Here is a 23,688-nt window from a genome sequence, read left to right as displayed (position 1 = left end):
GTTGTTACTTACTATTTTTTTATGACATACATACCTGTGTGTGAAAGTTTAATGTTGCCGAAGGAATATATTTTTAAAATAATATACGGAAATATCTATGGAATTTGAAATAAAATAAAATACATATTCTTTGTATCCATGTAACAGTAATAACATTGAGAAAATATTTCAGTTACGGTAAAAAAAACCAAAATGTGTTACGAATGCAGGTATGTGTCGAGAGTTGTTCAGGCCAATTCCAAAGAAAACAGTTGACCAATTAACAAAGGTTTGCAATCACTAAATAGCATTTATTTAAATATAAAAACCATTTTAACCTTTTAATGCTCGCAAAGTCTAATTCGATATCAAATACCAAGGGATTGAGGAGGTGAGAATGAGTAAATGGACAATGTGGATTACTTGGTTGTTGACGTTTCGCTGACCCATTATATATAGCATAGGCCAATAATTGAGCTCAGACATGACTTTTTACAGTACACTGAGTTGTAAGAGCCAAACTAAGGTTCCTGCAATCAGGCGTGTCATTGGCAACTAGTTTATTAGAAATACATTGACTTTGTAGTTGCATGACTGCTCAAGATTATAATGTCACATGACCTTTTGTAATTATTTTTTTTTTTATATGCATAATTATATAATCATCCATTGTTTATTTATTTGACAATTTGAATTAGACCTTAATTAATGTATAGGTCTATATATAGTCATAGAGTATATTCAGCATGTTATAGACCTCTTTGATTTCGATGAAAGTAATACATTGTTATTTGTAGATTTATTTTTTCGAATGACAATCTGTCTCACTGTGTCTGTTAAAAAAAAATTATGCCAGTAGGGAGTGGGTCTTTTCATCTCACAACAGTTTCACCGTCCCTCCCAGACTGGTTCATCCTAGTTCAGCTCTGAACGAAAGTCTCATTACACTTGGCCTACGTTCAGAGCTGAACTAGTTTCATGCCAGATTTACATGGGTCGTTTCGTCCCACAAATATATAGCACCTATTTATCCCATCAATTAAAAGAAGAGTATTATATGATTTTTTAATATTTGGGATGACACTATTCTTTTATTAACCACGTGCAGATACATGTAGAACAGCTGATCGGGGCCCCAGGAATTCCTTTCTCATAACCCAGTTAATTTACGCTAAAAAATTATATTTTGCGGGAGCTCTATGTAAGATAATCAAGATAAGTTTTCAAATGTGAATCATATTTATAGCTAAGCTAAGGTCAAAGTAATTCAAGATACATTATGTAAGATTCAGATAGAGAGGTAGCCATTCTTGCTGTAATAGTTCGAAAAAAAAATAATGTAAAAGGAATAATTTGAAAATTTCATTCAAATTACTCTTCAAATTAAGATATTAGCCTTTGAAGGTTTGACAAGACGTGTGCAATAATTTCAACCACCGTACTGGTTGTTCGAAGCCAAGTCTCGCTCCTCCAAATTTAGCTTAAATCAAAATATAGCTGAGCTGTTCTAATCTATTTAATATCGGAGAAATCCGATGCCATCAGTTAATTAAAGTCTAATTGATAATTTAGAAAACATTTCAGGCCTAAAGAAAGACCTGCAAATAGGCAGATTTACCTCTTGCATAATGTATGATTAATTAAATTTTATTTATTATTTTTCTGGCTTCCTATTTATGTGAAAATACAACTCACTCTCACTCCACTTATTTACATGTTTTTATTAATAATCCTGTCCATAACAATTAATTACGTGTTTATTTAACAATAAGTAACAGTTTATTTATGGATAGGTTAGAAGTACAACTCAGTTAATTAACTGCTATTACAATAACAAGGGGGTTGAAATATCCTGGAATGAAACTGACCTGCAGCCATACAGTACATGTACCTACAGTACCGTACCGGTATATAAAACTAGTGTTGGGATATTGTATAATCGATTTTGTGTTCGACTGTCAAGTCAGTTAATTAACAAAAACTGACTTTAACAGGAAGTAATGTTTTGAAACAAAAATTTAATCTGTAATTAATGAGCATTGTGACATTGTTTATTTGACTATCAGAGTGGCAAGCATACCGGTATTTACAATTGTTTTTCAACCTAGGTTCATTTATTGGCTTTTTTTCATAAATTTATTCAAAGTTAAAGTCATGGCCCATTAGACGATGTTTATATCTAATGAGCTGTATGCTGATCTGTTAAAATTTTAATATTCCATCCCCTTCATCATACAAGACATGGTATTGGGATACCGTACATGTATGGATATAGACCATGTCAGATTAATTCATTTTACATGTAATGATAATTGTTCTTTCAAAGATATTATGTATTCATTTATTTATACATGTACATCTCAAGTAATATTTTTCTAGATGATTATCAATTTTTATTGAAAACCTACACATACATGTATGTAAGTAAAATGCACAAAAGAAAAGAGAGTTTACAGGGTACGAACATTAAAGAGACTACTACAAAACAATTAACTATAACACATACTTATGGAAGAACAATTACTGATTTATTTATGCAACGTTTCGAGAGAATACTCTTCGAAATACCGCCAAAATAAATCAGTAATTGTTCTTCTATAAGTATGTGTTATAGTTGATTGCTCTATCTAGTTACTAAATGCCTCTAAAAGATTATAAAATAATTGTTTTTGGTTTGTCTGTTTAGGGTTTAAAGATTAAAATATATGTCAAAGTCTGATTTCAAGTGTGGTATTTTTCGCACGTATGTGTCCACATTGAATAGTTTTATTCTGTTGTCTTTATCTTGTCATTGTCTCTGTCATTTTACAATGCCTTGTGGGTACTGTAGTAGACTATACAGTGTAGAACCTAGAGGCTAAAGCTATTATCAGATCACGAGCAAATTATTTCATTGTTTGTTTATATTTAGTATTAATCGGCTTGCCGATTTCTACTGAACACCTGTTTCTATTAATCCTATAAGTTACTATCAGATCTTATTGAAATTGATATTAGGAATATTGAGTCACAAGTTTCTGGTCTTGTTCAATCTACTTGCAATTTATGTGAAAGCTTATCAATTGAAAGTGATGTGGAAGAAACCTATTGAACTTCAGGAATATCTAATAATTACTTGATGTGTTTACCTATAAAAGAATCACAATGCAACATCACTGTCCATATTTGTGAACAAGTTTTATTTCCTGGCCAACTAAGTTTCCCATATGTTTAGATATATATGAGTTTGCTGCATTGAAAAATTGTCTCATTGTAAAATTGTGCAGACTAGTTATTACCAGATCCAGAAGATGTCTGTGTACAACTTTAGTGACTTACATGTACCTGTGCTTTGATCATACCATACAGTCATTGTTTTAGGTGTAGTGAATTTGATCCAAGGAATAGAGTCATCAGCCTTAGCACTTGCAAGAGAATTAATTATTTAAATAAATTTATATTAAATGACCAGATTAGTGTGGTGTAGACATTAAATTAATACATATTTCTTTCTCTGTTTCTCAGTTCTATTTCTATAGAATTACACAGGAAAATTAACTTTTCATATACATGTACACGTCCTATACTGTACATTGACTTTATCTTTATCATAAATTGTATTTTTACTTTATTATTGTTAAGAACACCTGAACACTGTGTTACAGATGTGCTATACAAATATATTAAATAATAATAATGATAAATAATAATTACTTCCCTGAACATAAATCTCACTGTATAATTCTTTTCTTTTTTTCTTTTTTTAGATGAAGTAGTGATGTAAAAAGTGTAAAGATTTTTATAGATAAAGTTGACTGTATAATATTCAAGATGGGATTTCGACGTAGATGTTTCAGTTGTCGTTGTAAGACAAGTTTTGTTTTGATTGTTGTGGCGCTGTGTACAGCAGGATTTATTATATCTTATCAGTTGTTGCGGGAATTGTCCTCATTACGATCAAATACAGTTAAGTCAGTTTATCCAGAGTTAAATGGAAGACTGCCATATAGATATCCAGATAATAAAAATAGAGGTAATATTTTTAATGAAAACATTGGACCAGCTGTTATTGGTAGAGATTTGAGCTCAAAAATTGTCGATCTACGCGGAAACTATGATGCTCGTAGTGTGGATGATGTCAAAGCTTTCTTGGAACAGTTAGAGCCAGAAGATTGGTCAGTTGCTTCCCAACCTGATGAACTTGCCATTGAGTTAAAACATTTATTACTCGATCTAGACTTGGAAAGTCCAATGTCTTGTAAAGAAATTGATAGTTTAAGACTTGGAGTGCCATTAGCTCAATCGAACCGGAAATATGTGGACAGAGGTCAATCGGAAGATAGTCAAAGGTCAGAATATACCATCATCAGTCAGTCGGTCGACCTAGAAACAAAGATTGCCTGCATGAAGAAGATTTACGATGCTGAACATTGTTCTCCGATGGGAAATTATAAACTCTTGAAACAGCTTCTATTACTGTCTGTTTTGAAACACCCTAATATTGTAGAACTAAAGGGTTATTGTGTACGCGGAGATGGAATATCATCCGAAATCAGAAAGAAAGGAATTATTTTAGTCACGGCAGTTGGTGTACCTTTCCACCAAGGTGGATTTTCTATAATACCTTGGAGGAAAAAAATATCTGTAAGTTTAAGTTTGTTGCTAGATTTTAAACCTGGGGCCATTTTCTGTAGATATTCACTAGGGAGCCACGTGGGCTCTGTGAGTACAATGTATGGCACTGGCCCATTAAAGATACATTATGGCTGAGCCTGGGAGATAAGATAAAGATGGCAGTTCTCGCTATAATAGTTAAAAACTAGATAGTGTAACGGTAATTTGCTGAAAATTTCATTCAAATTGATCCACTATGAGCCGAGAACGAAGCGGGTGAAATTTTTGCATAGTCTCGGTGATCATTACTAAAATCATTAATGTAAACAGCATAGTATCGATTATCCACTTATTTTGATTTAATAATCAATGGCTGTTAGCGGCATATAGGAATCTAATTCAGCCAACATCGAAGGCTAACCTTGACATCGAGAGTTTATTATGGTCTGGATAAGTTAATTAATGTCTAATTGATAATTTAGATAACATTTCAGGCCTAAAGAAAGACTTGTAATAAGCAGATTTTGCTCTTGCATAATGCATGTTTAACTAGGAGGTCTCAGGTTCAATCCTGGTGTTGGTCCAGAATGCTCCTTTTGATTTTCTAATCTGTCATTGGTGCCGGATGGAGGCCTGTCAAGGACATGTGTCTTGATGGAACGAAAATATGAGGTCATATATGTATATCATTGGCAGCACATTACAGATCAAATGAGAGTTCAGAATCGAAATAAAAGTATGTACCACTATAGCCCAGTTGGTGCAGAAAAGTAGGCCTTTAAACTCCATTTCATGTACAAGTTTTCACTACCATACATTTGACAGACTGCATTAGCAATGAAGAGAATTGTTGAAATTTTCTTGTGAAATATCATATTCAAAAAAGAAAAATTTCTACACACAATAGTACAATATCAATTTTTAACTGTATGTAAAATGTTATAGGGTGATTTAGAAAGAGAATGGGACTGTACAATATAAAAACATTTATATTTCCATAAAATTTCGTTATTTCTCATAAAATTATCATAAAATGGCAAAATATCATAAAAAATATAAAATATCATAAAAAATATAAAATTTCACTAACAGTATTTCTCATAAAGTTATCATAAAATGAGATAAAACATTTTTTAAAATATAAAATTAACCATAAATCACTACTCAAATAATAAATTTCTATACTAATAAACTGGATGTGAATAAGAAAGTCATTCAGGCATTTATGACCCCCAGCTGGCTGCTCTATTTCATTTTCTATTTAATTGTGTTCAGTCAAGGTTATGTTGGGTATATGAACATTGGAAAATATGACTGCAACCATTAATGCTACCTGTGCTACTGGTGGGACGTTCTTATCCGCACAACACTTGTTGAACACTACTTTTTGGACCAGAGATATGTTATTTACTGTCATTGTAGTTATATAAAAAAAAATCATATTTGATAATGATAAAAACATAAAAAGTCATGAAATGTGATAAAAACATTATAAAAATTTGATTGAAATATATCGTAAAAATCATAAAATTCCACTAGAAGCTTTCATAAGAATATAAATTTTTGATAAAATTTGTATTGTACGGTCCCTGAAAGAGTAAGCATACACCAGCACTGAAGTTAACTTACATGTAATTGACTTGCCATAAAATTACAATTTCAAAGAATTTAACCTGAAAATGCAATAAATACAGTTTAATTGGTATTTTTTTTAAAAACACTAAAAGATATGTAAAATGATAGGGATAATGCTAAATATTGTCATTCTTTGAAAGAAAGATATCTTGCTAATTGAAATGAATCTTTTTACTTGGAATTTAGAAGCTAATCAGTTCAGTTGATACTTGTTTTATCATTTTATTTTATTTTCTTTCCAGCTGGCCATAGAATTGATTGATTTCTTAGATTATATGGAGACTAACCCATTAGGAAGTTTGGGACTTGGTAAAATATCTACGCACGATTTTGTTTTATTCAATAGAGAAGAATTTATACGATTTGTTGATATGGATGATATTCAGATGAAGGAAAGACCTTGTAGCAGCTCTTCCGATTGTTATTATGGTGGTTTAAGTTATGGTAATAATTGAAATCATAAAATTAGAACTTTTGCATTAAAAAGAATTTTTTCTCCTAATACATGTATCATTGAAATTGGCAGGGGCTGTTCTTGTTGAATGCGGAAGTCACGGTGGGTGAGTGAGTAAGACGCTGGCTTGCTAGTCTGGAGGTCGCAGGTTGGATCCCGGTGTTGGCAGAGAAAGTTTATCAAGATTTTCTGGCATGGTTTCCCCTTGTCAGTAGTGCAGGACCAAGTGCCTGACAAGGACAGCTGTCTAGTCTTTCGGATGGGTCGAAAACCTGGGGTTCCGTGTACACATTAGCATGCACGTAAAAGATCCCTTGGCAGTTGGATTTCGATATAAGACTAGGTCGTAGCACCCCTGACCGGGCAAAATTCCCCTCATAGAACACTGTATGGCATATGCCCGTCTTCATTAGCCCAGTCGGAGCCAAACAGTAGGACATTAAACCCCATTTCATTTCATTTCATTCTTATTATTGAATGCATATTTGAGGGAGACTTTTGTGAGCCACTGTAATACTAATAGCAAGATACATGTAGGTTTTGCGAGCCACTGTTATAGCAAGATAGGTTTTGTGAGCCACTGTAATAGCAAGATAGGTTTTGTGAGCCACTGTTATAGCAAGATAGGTTTTTTGAGCCACTGTTATAGCAACATTGGTTTTGTGAGCCACTGTTATAGCAAGATAGGTTTTGTGTAGTTTTGAATGGATAAGACCACACCAATTGAAACTTTTGTTTCCTGTTTCTTTTGGATAAATGAAGTACTTGTTCATTCCCGGAGGAGATTTAAAAGCAACCAAAGTCTCATGTACATGTTGGTGTGAAGATGAAAGAAAACTTGAAAGTTTGAATTTCATACCTCATACCTCTTAAAGCGCACTGCATGCCTGTTTTCATTAGCCTGCTTGGTACAGAAGAGTAGGACATTAATCCAGATTTCATTTCATTTTCTTTTCCACTGGTCTAGAGGACAATCTCTGTAGCTACATGTACTAGAGCTGGGCGATATTTGTAAATTTCCATTATTGCGAAATCAATATAAAAATTGACACTATATTGCCATTCTTGCAATATTACACTGCTTCAAGACAGTAGTCTCAAAAAGTGGTGGAAAACCCTTCAAAGGAATTTCTATAAGAAGCCTGTAAATTCAAATCATTGTACGGTCAATCTTGCATATGTTGAGATAAAATATAATATTCCCTCAGAGAATATTATTATTAGGGAAAGAGATATACAGTCAAGCGATATATTGTATTATTGCGTATCAAAAAATTATTGTGAATAAAATTTACATATTCCGATATATTGATTTATAAAGGTTATTGTCTAGCTCTAGTTAAAAAAAAACCTTATGCCTTAATACAGATCCATCGAGTATGGTTTTACTAAGTATGAATTCTTATGTATGACCAATCTAATTTATATTTTGTTTCAATAAAAAAAACAATATTCTTTGAGAGAATATTGTTGGAGGAATGGCAATAATCTAGAGTCAACCAATATATTGGATTATTACAGTATTTTTAATGGTAACAAACATATTGTCAATAGAACTCACATATTGTGATATACATGTATTGATTTATTGAATTCTTGTGCAGCCCTACAGGGGCCATTTAACTTGACGTATTAGAAATATGTGGATTTTTATGTTGTCAATTGTAATAGAGAGAGAGAGAGAGAAATAGGGTTTAATGTCCACTCAACACAAAGTACAGGTAGGTCAATTTGGGACTAACATATGGTACAATTTGTTTTCAATATGGGAGGAAACTCGGGATTGAAACCACACCACTTAATTTAATGACAGACCTTATGATCTAAAGCGCATGCATTAGACCACTAATTATAATTGTTTATTAATTACAGGTATAGAATGCATCAGTAGTGAATGTCGTGGTTTAAATGCTTTAACAAATCTACAGAAAGTCACAGTATCAGTTATAGATCCTTTATTACGAAATGGTCCTAGTTCATCTAAATCTACAGTCGACGATATTCTAGATAGAGCACGATCCCTTAAATTACCTAAACCCAAACTAAAGGAGGAGTTACAGCAATTGTTGTCAAATCTAGGTAATTGTATATAATTTACAAAAAGTTATTATTCATTTTAAATGTGGTCTATTTTGCCAATAACTTTAAGAATATAATTGAGAAATATATCAATGTACATTTTTATACATGGCACATACTTTGGTAATAATGCAGTTGAGTTGGTTTTGTCAAAATTGCATATATTTTCCATATATTAGACGGCAGTACAAGTTTTAGACCAATCTTTTTTTCCTTGAAATGCTGTAAAATTATAGTTTTATTGTTAATACACTTTATGCAATTTAATAGGTGCTGCATTGTGAAATATTTAATTTTTCAGACAGTGGTGCGCATAGCTATTTCCCTTGATTAGGAGAATTTGTTAACACTTCAGAGGCCACAAATATAATTGGAATGAGATATTTGAAAGGTTGTTCAGATTTAAGAAAGGTCGAATCCTATTGATTTCCAGTGATCTTCAATAATATAACACCAACAGTTATACCCCTTGATAATGCTTCTGTAATTTTAATACCCTTTTTCTGCCATTTGAAAATGAAGACCTCCAGACTACGGAATCTTATGAACAGGAGCTAAAATTGATGTTTTAATAGACTATTCATTTTGATATTTATGCAATTTTAAAAGGGTCTCCTTGTGAAATTTTCATTGATTTCTAACAATAACTCCCAGAGTTATGTCCCTTGATAACTAAACTATTGATTTACCCAATTGTGTGCTTTAGGAACAGAAGATGAAGCAGCTGAAAATAACAATAACAACTGGCATAATAGCAATGACAACTGGCTGAATAACAATGCCAATAACAACCAAGGATATCAAGGGAACCAGGCAAATCAGAACCAACAAGATAATAAAATTAAAGTAAGGACTGATGGCTTTTTCAGTATAGAGCGTATTCGTAGTCATGGTTATGGTGGTGAACGTGATGAAGAACCTCAGGCTTACGTGAGGGTAAAATATTTGTTAATGTACCAGATAAATGTACATTGTAACACTCCTACCTGTTTCTTTTTTTTTTGCACCTTATTAATTTAGGACCAGGATCTTGGCTTCAAGGGCTACTTTACTTGTTCTTCTTGGGTGCAATGGTCTTCGGAAAAAGCCAATTCCATCCTCTCCAGTTCCTGGTTCATATACTACTATCACACTTGTTCTCGGTAAATAGTACAGCATTTAAATAAAAAATATGGTGCTGCCTTAAACCGATATGTTAATTCATGAAAACATTTCCAGAGAATTAAATCTTTAATTAAATCTCTTATAATTATTTAACGGATTACTTCACTTATCTTATATAATTCCACTGCAAACATTTTTCACCCTTGTTTTAAGCTCCTTTATGTAACCTCTATAATTTACGCTTTGTTCAAATGTGCTTATTATATGTTACTTCTATTTAATCTCTATTTTATGTACCCAACAATAATTCATCTTCTTTAACCCGGTTGGTACAGGAAATTCATACCCAACAATTATCTGTCATTCTCTAAGACATGAAACAAATAATTATTTTATTTATAAGTGTTACTTAATTAACTATCTATAAACATACCATTAAATGGCTAGGATTATTTAGTGGATTAGATCATCCATGAAATTTAATTGGCTAACATTAAAACGGAAAATCTAGTATTCATTTATTATTTTAGAAATGACAACCAAAACTACACTATTCATGTCAAAACTTCAAATGTTCATAACTTTGCTGAGAATAAAGTAATTTGACTGAAATCTTCAAAATATTTATTTGTCATTACTTGTTTTGTAATGTTACAGCAAGAACAGCCGGGTCTTTATCGGAATCTTTGTTATATCTTTTTTATTAAAATTTTATTTTTTTAATGACCTATTTTTTTTCTTTTGTTTTTAGAATACACATACAGTGTCTGAATATATGCGTTATGATCAATCCAACTTTCCTGGTCTGTATGACTATAACTGTCCTAACTCGCGGGTATCATGGGGTTGTGTTATTACTACTAGAAGTTTACAGGAAACAAAGTTGAAATGTGATCAAGATATCAACTGTAAATCATTTGTTGTTTTCTCTACTCAGCCAGAAGTTGATAGTAAGTAAAAGTATCTATAATTAGAATACAACCTTACTGTTTTTATTCAATCTGATTAAAACACTGATCCTATTTCTTTTCGTTTTTTTATTGTTCAAAATTTTGTTTTACTTGTCTTCACAACACTAGAATCTGGAAGAGTTGTTATATAAGCCGCGTTGTGGTTGATGTGACGGATTAGCCAATATGAAGCGGTCTGTTATGCCGAGTTCTCAGCGTTCGACGCACGGAACTGTGGGTAAACTACTAGAAACGTTAGCGCTGGTTGATTAATCAATGTCTGATGTCATAGGGTCAAAAGTCGCTTGTATGACCCCTGACACGACTTTCCACTACAACCAGTCAGATCTTCGTGTATTGTAGGCCATCGAAAGTATAATACAACCAAACAAAATATAGATCTGTATTTTAATCAGATTAGGTTTTAATTAAACAGATGTAAATTAGTAACTTCAACTCCTTCACTAATGTTTGTGCTTGTATGCAGCCTTCCTGTTGATTACAATTGTAACCTCCATTACACTGTGTTTAAATTTGTTGGAATAAAATTTAGTTGAAACAGGAGGTCCATCCGATTAAAACGGATCCTATTTCTATGCATTTATTACCTGGCCCGTTTTATATGAGGTAGGATCTGTTTTCCTCCATATTGTATTGCCAATAATAACACCTTTCAAGAAGTGAATTAGCTCCCTTTAAGGGTGTGACACTTTTAGCAGAGAAATGAAATGAAATGGGGTTTAACGTCATATTGTTTTGCTCCAAACTGGGCTAATGAAGACGGGCATACGCCATACAGTGTGCTATGAGGGAAATTTTGCCCAGACAGCTGCACTACGGCCTACTCTTATATCAAATTCCAAATGTCGAGGGATCTGTTCCGTGCACGCCAATGTGTACACAGGACCTCGGTTTTTCGTCCCATATGATTGTTTAGACAGCTGTCCTTGTCAGCCCCTCCGTCCTGCTTCACTGACAAGGGAGAACCACGCCGGAAAATCTGGATGAACTTTCTCGGCCAGTCTTTTAGCAGAGAGACAGACTGACTAGGTCAGTTCAAGATGAACCCATGGTTCAATTTTATTTCAATAATATGTTTGCACAATGTGCATAGGGGTCTTTAGCAGTGGGAGAAACCTGGAGGATCCAGAGAAAATCCATATGGCTGGACAGCGGGGAATCTAAACCAAGACACTTGACTCAATGGCAGACTTTATGATCTAAAGAGTCGTTATACCAAGCACACCCCCAAGTTCTGGAGAAGTAATCACATTGTGATATATAGTGACTTTAATTTTATTTTAATTATTTCAGCTCTTATGACCGTAGTATTCAAGAGTTCTGGATCAACTAAACCACAGCCAAATCCAGGAACAACATTGTTTGTTAGCAGAACTGCAGCGCTATCTGCATTCAAGGCAGATAACAACGATCAGAATGTTATTAAAATGTCAGTGAAAAAAAATGATGATTCACCAAGAAATAATGGGGAAATTAGGAATGTTGGGGAGATAAATGGAAATATTGCCAGCAGTGAACGCATCATCACACCCAGACACAATACAGAATTATGCCTGAAGAAAATATTCAAAGGTCATGAGGAACCAAGAAAGAGTAGAGAAAAACGGCTTATGGCACATTTTGGATTAAAAGGTATTACTTCAATATGGATTATATTATTATTTATCAGTATATGGTGATTTGCTACCATAAAAAAGTAATGAATGAATGAATGAAATGGAGTTTTATTAATCTGGTCTGCCCTCTGTTTGCCCCCCCCCCCCCCCAATAATTTTAGAAAATAAAAAGAGTATTTGTGATACGTTTCGGTAATCAATACCTTCTACGGTGAATAAATCCCACATCCCCACTCAGTCATAAACTTGCATGTTGTAGAGCATTTCCGACAGTCTATTTTTCAAAATTTTCTTGACAAGGTCCCCAATGGACTCGCTACTTTGGCGCTCACAAGGGGAATTCGTTGAGGTTCGCAAGTCCGTTCGTTTGACATTTTGTTCTCTAGTCGGATAAACTAGTGATCAGGCGACGAACGGTATCTGGGCAGATCTATTTATCTCGACGATCGGTGCCTGACAGAATACTGTAAGACAGCATTTCTAAGTAAATATGAATTTAAAATAAATATCACAAAACTTTATGTATATACATTTAAAATATCAAATCAGATTATACTATAATATGTACAATTAAAATTTCCTATAAAAATTTGTCTCTTTTAAAGTGTCTAACACTTTACAATATAGATCTGCTTCGGCACTATACAAGGCCATCAGCTAGTTATGACAGGTTTTGAAAATTGAGATGTCCTCAATGAAAATTACGAATCATTCAGAGTTATGTTTTCTATTACATGATTTCAATACTTACACATTGACATATACATGGTCTACAAAAGCCTTTAACATTTGTCAAATTGTTAACAACCTAGTTGCAGATTACACTGTTGATGTTGATATTAAGTAAACCTGTGTGACTGTTTACCTGAGGATGTGTCAGAGGGATATTAAAAGAGTTCAATATTTCTATTCAAAAATCATATTATGATTAATATTTTTCAATCCAAATTTCAGGCATGAGAGAAATGGACTGGCAAAGATCGGTAAAAAGACAGACAGCTGGAACATTTTCTAATCTAATGGCTGCTAAAGGAACAGTGCCCAAAGGAGGAAAATTCCTTGTTGGGCTCAAGACTGATGATATCAATGAGATTGTATCTAAAGCTATGTTTACAGCTGAAGATGGTCCAAGTCAATATCATATTGCTCAAGCTATGATATATCATCTAGATAGATTATTAGGTGTAAGTATTTATATCATCTAGGTGTATATACATGACTATGGGTACAAATTGGTGTCCATATCATCTATATAGATTACTGGGAGTAAGGATAGCATAATTACTAGGGATTGGTGTAGATCAATCTATGACATATCTAGATTGATAACTAGTAGGGAGAATGATTACTTGGTCAAGATATGGTGCAATCTATAATATATTATCTAGATAGATTACTTGGAACAAGGATAGATTTACTTAGTCTAAATATAGTGCAATCAATATCATCTATATATAGATTGCTAGTGGTAGGTGTAAATAGATTGATAGGAGTGGACTAAAATGATTACTAGGAGTAGATGTAGCTCAATGTATTACATATCATCTAGGTAGATAACTAGAATGATTATTTGGTCTAGATATGGCACAATGTACAATACATCATGTAGGTAGATTACTAGGAGTGTTCATAGAATAATTACTAAGGGTATTGTCTTGATAGATTACTAGGTAGGCTTTAGTATATTATATATGATGTAAATAGAGGATATTTGTCGTTTTAGAGTGAATAACATATTTTATTTCATCGAGAAGCAAGAAAACTTATATAAACGTTTTCTTGCTTAGAGATGAAATAAAATATGTTATTCACGACAAAACGACAAATGTTCTATTTATTTTATGATTTTACAATCATTTTAGGTAAAAACAACATGGACTACTGCTAGCCAGTGGAATAACACTTTTATTTCACTGATAAAACGTGGTATTCCACTACTGATCATAAATAAATAGGGATATTACAGTGAGTATGGGTATAACAAAACTGCTCCTGTGGAGTGTGATGTGTCCGGAGCTAACAGTCTTGGAAATAAAGATAAAGAAGAGATAGGCAACTCTCCTTTGTTAAGTGAAAAATGTGGGACAAGCCAATTAGATCTTTTCATGATAGCAGAAGTCTTGTGAACTGTATATGATCCAATATCTATCAGACCATAGCTAACTCTCTGAAACTGGGAAGGGAATGAATAAATTTGATATTCAAGTATTTTTTTTTATTTTTGTAGTTATATCACACTCCTCCATCAGTTGTTGGAACCATACCATATTCAGTTGTCAGAAAATATCAGAAAAATAATTCCTGGAAAGAAGCCTTTGCTGAGTTAACAGAGGAAGGTGCAGGCCTTAAAGGTAATACAAACTTTATTTCTTGAACATAAATATTTTTTAACGAAAATGAAATGGTTTTTAACGAAAATGAAATGGTTTTTAACGAAAATGAAATGGTTTTTAACGAAAATGAAATGGTTTTTAATGTCCTACTTTTCTGGACCAACAACTGTGTTAATGAAGATCTGCGTACGCCATATGTTGAGTGTACTGTAAGAGAAATTCTCACAGATCTATATTTCATTACATTTTTTTATACTTTCGATGGCCTACACTAAATGAAGATCTGACAAGTTTTACTGGAAGGTCGTGTCAGGGGTGTGTGAGTTAGTTGTATTTTATGTCCGCTTCCACCTAGGTCGTAAGATCAGCTTTAGACCCTATGATTAATCAATCAGCGTTGATGTTTCTAGTGGTTTACCCACAGTTCCGTGCATGGCATGCCAAGAAGTCTTCCAGATCCTAGTGTAGTAAAGACAAGTAAAAGGAAATTTTAAACTAAAAAAAACGAAAGGAAATAGGATCCATGTTTTAATCAGATTGAGAGAAATTTTGCCTGGCATTTCCACCTACATTTCATTACATTTCCAACTGTCAAGGGTTCTCTTACATGTACTCCATCGTGTACACATGGTCTTGTTTTTTTCATCCCATCCAAATGACTAGACACTGTTTCTTGCCAGGCCCTCAGGAAACTGAACTATGAAATCCAGAGGAACTGTCCCGAACCCAGGACCTCCTACTCATCAACGCCTTATTCTCACTGACACACTTTAAAGTCACACTGTTGATCTGCATGAAAAGTTATCGTATTTTTTCGGTGTATTAGGCGCACTTTTTTTTACCAGATATTTTTATTTACAGAAGAGGTGTGCCTAATACATAGTGTTCAGCAAATCTAGGCTTTTCCCTTTGTCAACATCAAAGTCTAAAGTTGATGATGTCAACATTTTTCGTGCAATAAAGATGGGGACCATTTCAGCTACTGCTATTCCGTATACTGATAGTCATAAACGACAATGCTAACACCATGGGCTAATCTATTTATTTATTTTTTTCAGGTTTCTATTCAGCACCTGTTCCACATGTAATGAAACAGGATAAATTATCTATAAAGCCACTCAAGTCAATGGTATCTAAAGTTGTCAAGTTCTCCCGACAGTCTAAACTCCAGTTTGAATATGTGTTTTTATGGTTTTTAGGAAAAATAGTGAAAGATCCCACTGATCATGTTGGTTATAAAGGTAAGATTAAGGACTGAATGAATGGTTTTTAATTTATGAAATGAAATGTTTAACATTTGGACCAGAATTCATTTAATCGGCTTAAGGATGTACCTTAATTCATGGTGAGGTCACTTTGAATCATCAAAATTAATTTTTTAAGTCACAATGTTTGAAATTATGAATGATTTTGTTGGTGACAATTGATGACCTAATAAACCTTGAGGGAACCTAAATATTAAGTTGAAAACTCTGTATTATGTATAAAGTCGGATCGTGGGTTTCTCCGGGTCCTCCGGTTTCCTCCCACTGCTAAAGACACCTATGCGCAAGCAAATTATTGAAATAAAATTAAACCATATGTTAATCCCAAAATGACCAAGTCTGTGTCGAGTGGACGTTAAACCCCATCTCTCTCTCTCTCTCTCTCTCTCTCTTTCATTTGTAGATGAAGTTTGTTTATTATTTCATTTGTACATGAATATTTTTCTATTATTTCAGGACATTTAATACATTTTAATGGTGATGAAGCATTTGGTAATTTGAATTTAGATTTAACAGGTTATTTCAATCACTGCCAATTTCCTAATATAGTATATAAAACATTAAACTGTTTACGATGTCATAATAACCAAGGCTCACAATTATCATCAATCTGTAGTCTTGGACAAGAGGTAAGTCAAATTGATTATTAAAAAAAAATCAAAAAAAATCAACAATATAGATATATGTTACTAAGGTAGATTTTTTTTCTTCCAACATGACGACTGATCATCCATTGCATTTGCATACTACAATTTTGTCAAAGTCGAATCTCAAACAGGCATATTAGTCCAAAATTGGTTAAATTCATTTACAAAGGTATGATGAATTGAAAACTTGTCTTCATTTGGCATCCTCCGCAGACAATATATTATAGTCAACATAAGCTAGCGCCACCTATGATTTAACACATTTAATTCCAAGCCAAGAGACATCTACAATTAATATATAGGAGATAGTCAACACAAGCCAGCACAACCTATGTTTAAATCCAAGCCCGAGATATCTAACATTAATATATAGAAGATAGTCAACATAAGCCAGCACAACCTATGTTTAAATCCAAGCCCGAGATATCGAACATTAATATATAGGAGATAGTCAACACAACTATGATTTAAAACGTTTAAATCTTAATTAAGTGTTATATCATCAGTGTCATCAATGCTTTAACACGTTTAAATCTACCATTGATAGTCTGATTTTCTTAATTAAATGTTATATCATTGATTGATATTCTGATTTTCTTCATTAAATGTTATATCATTAATTCAAGTACATTTTAGTGTAGATTTATCTGTGAAAATTAGATATTGTCTGAAAAATGCAACTTAACAGTCAGTGACTTTAAATATACATTATGGGAGATGAGATAAAGAGCTGGCAGTTCTCACTATAATAGTTAAAAACTAGATAGTGTAAAGACAATTTGCTGAAAATTTCAGTCAAATTGATCCACTACGAACCGAGAATTAAGCGATTGAAATTTCAGCCTGGGCTACATCATCATTACTAAAATTGGTACGATAAAAAACATAGTTGTGATTATCCATTTTTTGATTTAATCAGAAGCAGCAGGCCGTATTCTAATCCAGTAACTATCACAGGCTAGCGATGCCATCGAGAGTTGGTTATTGTCTGGATAAGTTAATTATAATATGTCTAAAATTAATAATTTAGATAACATTTGAGGTCGAAAGAAATTGGCAGATTTAGCTCTTGCATAATGTATGTTTAATTAGATGTTTTCTGTATCTTACAGGTAATGAAGAGAGTAAAAACTGATAAGTTTTCTACCAGTAGTTTAGAGATACAAGGTTTAAATGAGAATGATATAATTGTTAAGATTAATGATGCTGCTAGTATAGCTATTGGTATGGTGGAGGTTTGTATTAAACTATTTGGCAGAGAAGCAGTCCTGTATTAAACCTTCAGCAGACTGGGATCATGTTTTAGTTCAGATGTAGAATTCACCTAGTTGAAATCTAATTATGTTTATTTGTCTTTCAGAATTCTCTGAATGAATATGGAAATTTAAAATCATGTTTTGGATGATTATTTAGTAGAAGAAAAGAGGGAAAAGAGATCTATTACTCAGGGCTCTCATTTCAGTCATATTTGCCAGCCTTGACTAACTCGTAGTTAGATTGACTGGCTGGAAAACTTACCTGTCAGTCAATTTTACATGCAATGGGGGTGGGGGAGGTGGCCGAATGGTTAACACATGCACATTTGATCACAAGGTCTGTCATTGAGTCAAGCGGCGTGGTTTCAAATCCCTGCTTGTACGTCACATTTAGTAGGGTCGCCTGTCCAGCTTCTTGGGTTTTCTCCGGGTCCTTCCATCGCTAAAGAACCCTGTGCGCTATTGAACTAAAATTGAACCATATGTTAGTCCCGAAATGACCTAGTTTGTGTCGAGTGGATGTTAAAACCCATCTCTCTCTCTCTCTTAGAATTTAGAATTTAAAAGAATTTGATCTTAAAACACAATAAATATAGTTAAATTTAAAGTTTTTTGGAAAAACATATTTTTTGTCGAGTGACAGACTGGCAAAATATTGAAGTGAAAGCCCAGGTTTTATTCCCCAAAAGTCTTCTAATATGAATCAGGTACATGTCCTTTGCTTCCATTTGCCTTTTATTATTTATTAGTAAAGGGTACCAGTAATACAAATTCTGATAGCATTTTACTCGAATCTGGATTAAAAGCAAAAAACAAAATGTAAAAAAATCTATATCGGCATAATATTATAGATCTCATAAAATTCACAATCAAAATCATGTTAAAAAAAACCCAGATTCTTCCACAACATGCATAATATATTTTATTGGATATTTTAGTCATTTGTAAGTGTGTTTTAAATAGTGATGTGGTTTAGCCCTGAGTGTTTCAAGGACAATGTTGCTGTTCACGTCGGTCAGTGAATCATCTGTTAGGCTACTTTTGATAGATTAACCTATGTAAAAATGCTGGATGGCAGCATTGCCCTTTAAATGCACAGATATTGTCTGTAGAGAATAGATGAAATATTATATAAAGATAAATGTGCAAGTTATTAATTAATGTGATTCATCTATTTTTGTATTAAGGCGGAGGGCATCAGCATTGCTGTTGGCTTGTTAATTATTCATGATATAATTTATCATCAAATATGCTTCTTTGCCACTCTAAAGTGCCTCTGCCTTATGTTAAATATACATTTTTATTAATAAACTCACTACTGGAGTGAATATACATTTTCATTGTTAAACTCACAACTGGAGTGAATACTAGTATCTGATATCCACAAACTCGTTAAAATCTAATTCTAATTGATTGAATTAATTAGAAAGAAGAATATATTTTTCTAAGAGATGTTTCCAATTTTGGAAGATTTCTGAACACAATTCTTATTGCTCAATGAGGTTTTAGAATTGTTCTGTTGCGAGTAAATTTTGGTAGTTAATCACAGTTTGATTGTAGAGTTTTAGTTGTGAAAACTTTTTTATATGTGAAATATTTTTGTAGAAGTAGTATAATACAACTATCACAATTACATCTAAACACAACATTGAGATTTGCTGCTGCACAATTTGTTTAAATGAATGCTGAAGTTATCATTAATGCTGTGAATTTCTATTACTAAGCAATGATGTAGAAATTGAGAAAAACTTTCAGGAAGGTGAACAAGAATTGCTGCAATTTTGTAGATATTCACAAAAAAAGTTTTAGGGACCATTATCTGGGTACAATTAATAGAATGTACATAGTTTGTACATTAAGCTTACAATATTTAATATTAATATTTTATATATATATTACATGTATATATTTGTCTATTTACCATGTTTTTAATTTGTATATATGTGTGATGTGTGTTCAGTGTTTTAATTAATCAAAACTTACAATAATTGTTCTCAAATGTTTTGCTTTAATTTGAGCATATTGTATAAATATATTTTTTAAATTATATGAATTAGATCTATGTATAGATATTGTTTTAAACTCATATTTTCATATTTTTATTTATATGCACCTGTTGTCAGAGCTATATATAGAGAGAATCTGACCAATTGTTGTTTCAGGGGGGGTGGATGGCCGAATGGTTAGCACGTGCGCGCTGTTTCATTAGGTCTGGCGTGGTTTCGATTCCCTGGTTGTATGTGACAAGGAGTAGGGTCGTCTGTCCAACCTCATGGGTTTTCTCTGGGACCTCCGGTTTCCTTCCACTGCTAAAGTGAATTATTGAAATAAAATTGAACCATGTGTTAGTCCCGAAATTACCTAGTTTGTGTCTAGTGGATGTTAAACCCCATTTCTCCCTCTCTCCAATTGTTGTTTCAAGGGATTGGGTAACAAAATGCCATTTTTGTCCAATCTTCGTGAAGTGCTATTACAGAATTTTACACAGTTCCTGCCTCTAACCCTCTATATATATATATATATATATGCAGAACAAAAAGAGAATATTTTTTTATCTCCTACACTCATAGAAATATTGCCATTTTGGCTCACTCCTCTGTACTTCTATACATGTATTCACCTGAATGAGCAAAAATATTGTCTCAAAACTTTTCAATTTATCATATACAGGGGTAATTCCCCTCGCCCTAACACTGAACATGACGTTCTATCCACCTTGCCAGCCCCTGCTCACACACCTGCTATCATTCCATCTATTTGCACTGCCACCAATTATTTTATATTTGTTTTAATGTTCTTCTATTAAACTTACAGATTGGTTACTATGGCAACAGATGGCCAGACTATCTCTATATATGTGTCTGTCTGTAGTTAGTTTGTTTCACATTAATTACAGTAGTGATATAATATTTATTTCATTTTCACTTTCTTATCATATTTACACGGTATAGTTCTACGACAACAGTCTTATCACCGACTAATGATAGTTACACCAACTAGTTGTTTGGCTAAATATAAGAACAGCCTATCACTGACTACATGTAATATCACTTACACTGTCAAGTTGTTTGTCTATATAAACATGTATAACAACCTCTATTACTCACTAATGGTAGTTACACCAACTAATAAGTTATTTGACTATATATATTGGTGAATGTACTTCTCTAGTTATTGCTATATTACACTTTAATGTTTTCTCCATTTTGTAATGTGATAAATATTTTGTAAGTTTATGATTAACCCTTCGACCAACTTGGCATTTACTCTGGGTTACTGTGACGTCTGGACTTACGGAAGTGCAAGGAAGGAAGTGCAAGGAAGGGATCGCTCATATTGGTGTATCTACAGTATATGACCTTGTAGTGAAGTCCTTGTACTGTCGGACACTACTGTGTCACAGACGGAAATCTTGCATCAAAGGGTTGTATTAATAAAATGGACCCCTGAAGAATAGATTTCAATATACTAGATCTTCATGAAAACAATTTTTTACACCAAAAAATATAATACAAGTTATTCTATGAAATTAAATATAAGTATGTTTTGAAAAATAAATCTCTAGTAATGACTAGAAAATAATTATGTATACTACAGTCATATTGTTGAATTGCTTTCTGTGGAATCATTTGGGATTAATTTATCATTTATTGCTGAAAGTTTAAAAAATGTTGAAGGGACCATGGATTTATTGTTCTATTAATTATAATAATTTATTTTGATTAAAATGTATTATTATTAATAATTTCACTGTCAGTTTACAGTATTAAATTGTTATAATATGATACAATAATACAGTGGATCGAGGTGCCCCTTCCCCCCCCCCCCCAAAAAAAAATCCAGTATAAAATATTCATTTATCCTGTTTTTCAATGAGACATATAATTTTCAGCGTTTATTTGGTTGGGGTGGTGTGGCTGATAAAATTTAATGTTATATTTGGGCCCATATACACACCTCAAACCACCCCAATCTTTTCAAAATTTCTCTAAAGGAAATCCGTGTCCTGCACTTTGTTCATTATATACAATAAGGTACTTACATATAACAAACAGCTGTCTCTACTATTGTTTATTAACATTAATAATACCTACTTCATAATATACTCTCACTCTTATTTCATTTATAATACCAACTTTTCTATTATCAACATTGGACTTAAAGGAGCTAAATCGCTAACATTTGGGACCTAGAAATTGACAAAAGTGGGTCGCAACGCATACAATACTGTAATATGAATGTATATAAACTGATTTACATTCAATGGTTTCCGTTTTTACTCCAATTTCAAATCAGTTATGTTCGGCGAAATAAGCCAGCAGTCTCAAGCGAGTGCAAATTTCTAGGGTCTGGTTATTCTAGTCTACATACGCCGTTTGATTTGGTGCAATGTGTCTAGCCTCGTCCCTCGAGTCTCTTGATACATCTGGGGCTGAAGCACATTATGGTACACGATTCATGTACCAATGGTAAAATGTTTATTTTGTCTTAAATATTGGATATCAAAAGCCCATCTTTTTCCGGTAAGATCATAACATGAATGTTGATTTAATTTGACAAATAATTCATGTTTTCAATGTTGAAGATTTTGGATGATATTGAGTTAGAGACTTAGCTACTTTAAATAACACACTTAATCTACATCAGTTAACCTCATTATTTATAATATAATTATTGTATTAATGAACTAACATATATAATTGTTTTGTTGTTAATTAGGGACCTATCTGCATGCTGTGATCAAATAATTGTAAAGTTTTGCTTAAGTGGTTGTTATAATAAATATCATTAAATTGTAATTAACAATAGTTTTGGACCATTCTTTTATTTTTAAATTGTTAATCTAATTCCAAGTGTTTGCAACTGAAGAATTGAAATTTTGTAACTTCCTTTTGATGCTTACAACCAAAGTATTGAAGAACAAAAATACCTAAATCCAAACATCATTAAACATTCTACCAAAATAAAATCAGTTCATTGTTAATAAATCTTTAATTCTTATTACAATTGTTACTTTCTGGTCTATTGTATATGATTGAATTTAGCATTATATTACATGGATATTGCTTATATTTTTAAAACTGCTTTTGGATTTACTAGTACCACTTTTATAGTGATTATGTAATTGATGTTGCTTTGTATGGATACACTTGTATACATGTTCCTTGTTAAATCATTGGGTTGTATTTGGTGCACAAAACCCATACATCAATATCATTCTAAATACATATTACAATATACAGCAGTTTTAATAAGGAGCTAAATGGTTAAAACCTCATTGTCGGAAACGTCGCTATTTTCATATACTAGTAGAATGGTTGAATTTAAGTATTCATAGCTTAAAACCTGGTTTTAGTTATCTTTCTCAACCATGTCACAGCTTACATATTTATGATTTAATTACTTTAACTTACTGTATCGTTTTCATCAGAAATACATCAATGTATATTATTTCTAAATTTTAATATATAAAAAATAAAATGGTAACAATCTTTTACTTTATGCTGTTTTCTTTTAATTTGTCATTTTGGTGAAGTGAACAATCTTGGTAAAGAGTATGGCACTGGTCAGGTCTAAATAAAAAGACCAACTGCAGATTTCGTTAAGGTCGTGAGATGTAAATAGGGTTAAGGCACATTATTGTTGACAAGATTGTTGGTAAGGGTTAGGGTTATTACTAGTTCTGATTACATCTTTGACCTATGACTCATTCTGCAGTTGGTCTTAATATTTAGACCTAACCGTATGGCACTAGT

General features: G+C 32.7%; 1 protein-coding gene across 2 annotated transcripts; it reads left to right on the top strand.

The window, feature by feature from the left end:
• The first annotated feature begins 215 nt into the window (after positions 1-215).
• LOC126825707 (uncharacterized) lies at positions 216-23,429 on the top strand. 2 transcript variants are annotated; one of them, XM_050555465.1, is made up of 12 exons: positions 216-268; positions 3,726-4,602; positions 6,450-6,651; positions 8,534-8,740; positions 9,447-9,586; positions 10,596-10,794; positions 12,109-12,447; positions 13,386-13,615; positions 14,659-14,782; positions 15,823-16,005; positions 16,486-16,658; positions 17,789-23,429. In XM_050555465.1, exons 2-12 carry the CDS (start codon positions 3,790-3,792, stop codon positions 17,951-17,953), a joined length of 2,775 nt encoding a protein of 924 aa, XP_050411422.1. In that variant the 5' UTR covers positions 216-268; positions 3,726-3,789; the 3' UTR covers positions 17,954-23,429. The 2 variants fall into 2 exon arrangements, with proteins under 2 accessions (XP_050411422.1, XP_050411421.1); XM_050555464.1 differs by having other exon boundaries at positions 9,447-9,676.
• The last annotated feature ends 259 nt before the right edge of the window (positions 23,430-23,688 follow it).

This window comes from Patella vulgata, chromosome 6, assembly GCF_932274485.2.
Source record: "Patella vulgata chromosome 6, xgPatVulg1.2, whole genome shotgun sequence".
Taxonomy (NCBI): Eukaryota; Metazoa; Mollusca; class Gastropoda; family Patellidae; genus Patella; species Patella vulgata.
The sequence above is the reverse complement of the archived record's forward strand: the minus strand, read 5'-3'. Positions and strand labels throughout refer to the sequence as shown.

What these genes read in the sequence shown, in the direction of transcription:
- LOC126825707 (XM_050555464.1), top strand. Translation starts at nt 3,790, where the DNA reads ATGGGATTTCGACGTAGATGTTTCAGTTGTCGTTGTAAGACAAGTTTT. An exon ending in ATCTAGATAGATTATTAGGT is followed by an intron (nt 13,616 to 14,658) that starts GTAAGTATTTAT and finishes TTATTTTTGTAG; the next exon opens with TTATATCACACTCCTCCATC. An exon ending in TGATCATGTTGGTTATAAAG is followed by an intron (nt 16,006 to 16,485) that starts GTAAGATTAAGG and finishes CTATTATTTCAG; the next exon opens with GACATTTAATACATTTTAAT.